The sequence below is a fragment of the Gymnoscopelus braueri genome (assembly GCF_963280865.1).
Source record: "Gymnoscopelus braueri genome assembly, chromosome: 24".
NCBI lineage: Eukaryota > Metazoa > Chordata > Actinopteri > Myctophiformes > Myctophidae > Gymnoscopelus > Gymnoscopelus braueri.
Genome location: NC_137626.1, coordinates 237,501 through 240,000, shown reverse-complemented (window position 1 = coordinate 240,000; position 2,500 = coordinate 237,501). Strand labels below are relative to the sequence as shown.

Below are 2,500 nucleotides of genomic sequence, written 5' to 3'. Positions count from 1 at the left end.
CCCCCTGCACTGCCCTAAGGCCACAGTGATGCCCCCCCCCCCCCTGCACTGCCCTAAGGCCACAGTGATGCCCCCCCCCCCCCCTGCACTGCCCTAAGGCCACAGTGATGCCCCCCCCCCCCTGCACTGCCCTAAGGCCACAGTGATGCCCCCCCCCCCCCTGCACTGCCCTAAGGCCACAGTGATGCCCCCCCCCCCCCCCCCTGCACTGCCCTAAGGCCACAGTGATGCCCCCCCCCCCCCCCCCCTGCACTGCCCTAAGGCCACAGTGATGCCCCCCCCCCCCCCCCCTGCACTGCCCTAAGGCCACAGTGATGAATGAATGAATAAATGAATAAATGACTAATAAAAGAATGAATGAATAAATGAATGAATGAATAAATGAATAAATGACTAATGAATGAATGAATGAATAAATGACTAATGAATGAATGAATGAATAAATGAATAAATGAATAAATGAATAAATGAATGAATGAATAAATGACTAATGAATGAATAAATGAATGAATGAATGAATGAATGAATGAATGAATGAATAAATGACTAATGAATGAATAAATGAATGAATAAATGAATAAATGACTAATGAATGAATGAATGAATGAATGAATGAATGAATGAATTAATTAATGAATGAATGACGTACCTTGTTGGCACAGACGACGAACACGATGTTCTCCATGTTGGCCTGGGAGCCCATTTCCTGCTTCATCTCCCCCAGCCAGCTGTCCAGCGAATCAAAGCTCTCCCTGACGCCCACGTCATACACCAGGACCACGCCCTGAGAGTCCTTGTAGAACTCGTTACGTACCTAGGATATATATATATGTATATATATATAAATAAACATATTGATCCATCATACTGAGTCCTTGTAGAACTCATTACTAGAGACACGTTTTACTATTATTATATTATTATAAAACCACATTGATTTATTGTTATTTATTTATTTATCTCAAATAACTGCGATTAGCGAAAATGATGCCAGAGCTCTATGTCTGTGTGATTATAAATACTAGACCATACCCGTCAGGGATATGAACACCCATAGTATGTGCAGTGTGGGTTGTAAAAACTTGTAGATCTGCTATTTTTGCTACTTTTGTGTGACAGAATGGCCTGACAGTATAGGCAATGTGTCTCTGGAGTGTAGACATATAGTGGTCCTCTACATCATCGAAGTTGCATCACCCCTGATAAAGGATGATGATGATGATGATGACCTCATAATATCATCATCTGTGGCAGAACAGCGCCCTCTGCTGGTGAACTCACCTCATAGAAGAAAGGATGACCGGCCATGTCGAAGATGTTCACTTTGATCTCTCTGTCCCTGACCTGTACTCTATACACACACACACACACACACACACACACACACACACACACACACACACACACACACACACACACACACACACACACACACACACACACACACACACACACACACACACACACACACACACACACACACACACACACACACACACAACATTGGACATATTTTAAAGTAAACCCATTGAGAATGTTTTATTAGATGAAAAATAATAAGATGTATCACCCAGGAATATTTGTCTACTGGAATATGTTTCAGTATTGGAAGTAGGGCTGCAACTAACGATTAATTTCATAATTGATTAATCGGTCGATTATCTTAACGAATCGGATTATCGCACTTATTTAGCAATTACCTAATCATTTTGATTTTAGGTTGTTTTAGGCATGTTCTATCTAACAATAAAGAGAATACAGATGAATAATTAATAAAAAAGTACATGTTATACAATACATAAAATGCATAAATACATATCAAAATAAATAATGGTAGCTTTTCTCTTTTTCTGACTGCTTGATTTGATTAAAAAAAACACATTTTAGGCTAAAGCGTAACAATACTCTTTTAAATGGATACAGGATAGCTGGGAACTAGGGACATCTGGGCACCTTGATGTAACATAGCCTATTTTATTCAAAATATTAAAATAAAGATATTAGAAAAACGGTCTTAAGTAATGTAAAGTATACATGATGTGAACATGCACGGTACATCATTATCAGACTTAATTTTATCCATCAACTTCTTGTTTATTCCCCAAAACGATGGATATACAGGTTTTGCAGCAATTTGTAGTAATTGTAGAAATATTAGACCTTGATTGTCAAATGTTTAAACATGTTCTAATCCAGGGGTCTGGGACCCCTAGGGGGTCCTCAGAATAACTACAGGGGGGCAGTCAAATGTTCGTGATAGGATTTATTTATTTTCTGCATTAACCACTTGAACCCTAGCATTCCTATTCTGAGGAGAACTTTAACCAAATATAGCCAATCTGCAGTGAGCTTGTAGATCGGCTATCTTCGGGAAAAAGGTTTGGTGTGAAAAAAGAAAAGACCAAGTACAGAGTGAAAGGTCAGGTTTACTAAGTAAGTATTGACAGTTTAAAATACATATTAACATTAATTCAACATCAAAGTGCAACATCTATGAAAT

The 2,500-nt window shown here is 39.3% G+C and overlaps 1 protein-coding gene across 1 annotated transcript in view; it reads right to left on the bottom strand.

The window, feature by feature from the left end:
* dnajc27 (DnaJ (Hsp40) homolog, subfamily C, member 27) overlaps window positions 1-2,500 on the bottom strand; it is an 18,587-nt gene that overhangs the window by 12,094 nt on the left and 3,993 nt on the right. Inside the window, 2 exon segments of the mRNA XM_080422335.1 lie at window positions 650-814; window positions 1,282-1,351. Coding sequence (XP_080278461.1) covers window positions 650-814; window positions 1,282-1,351 — 235 coding nt within the window.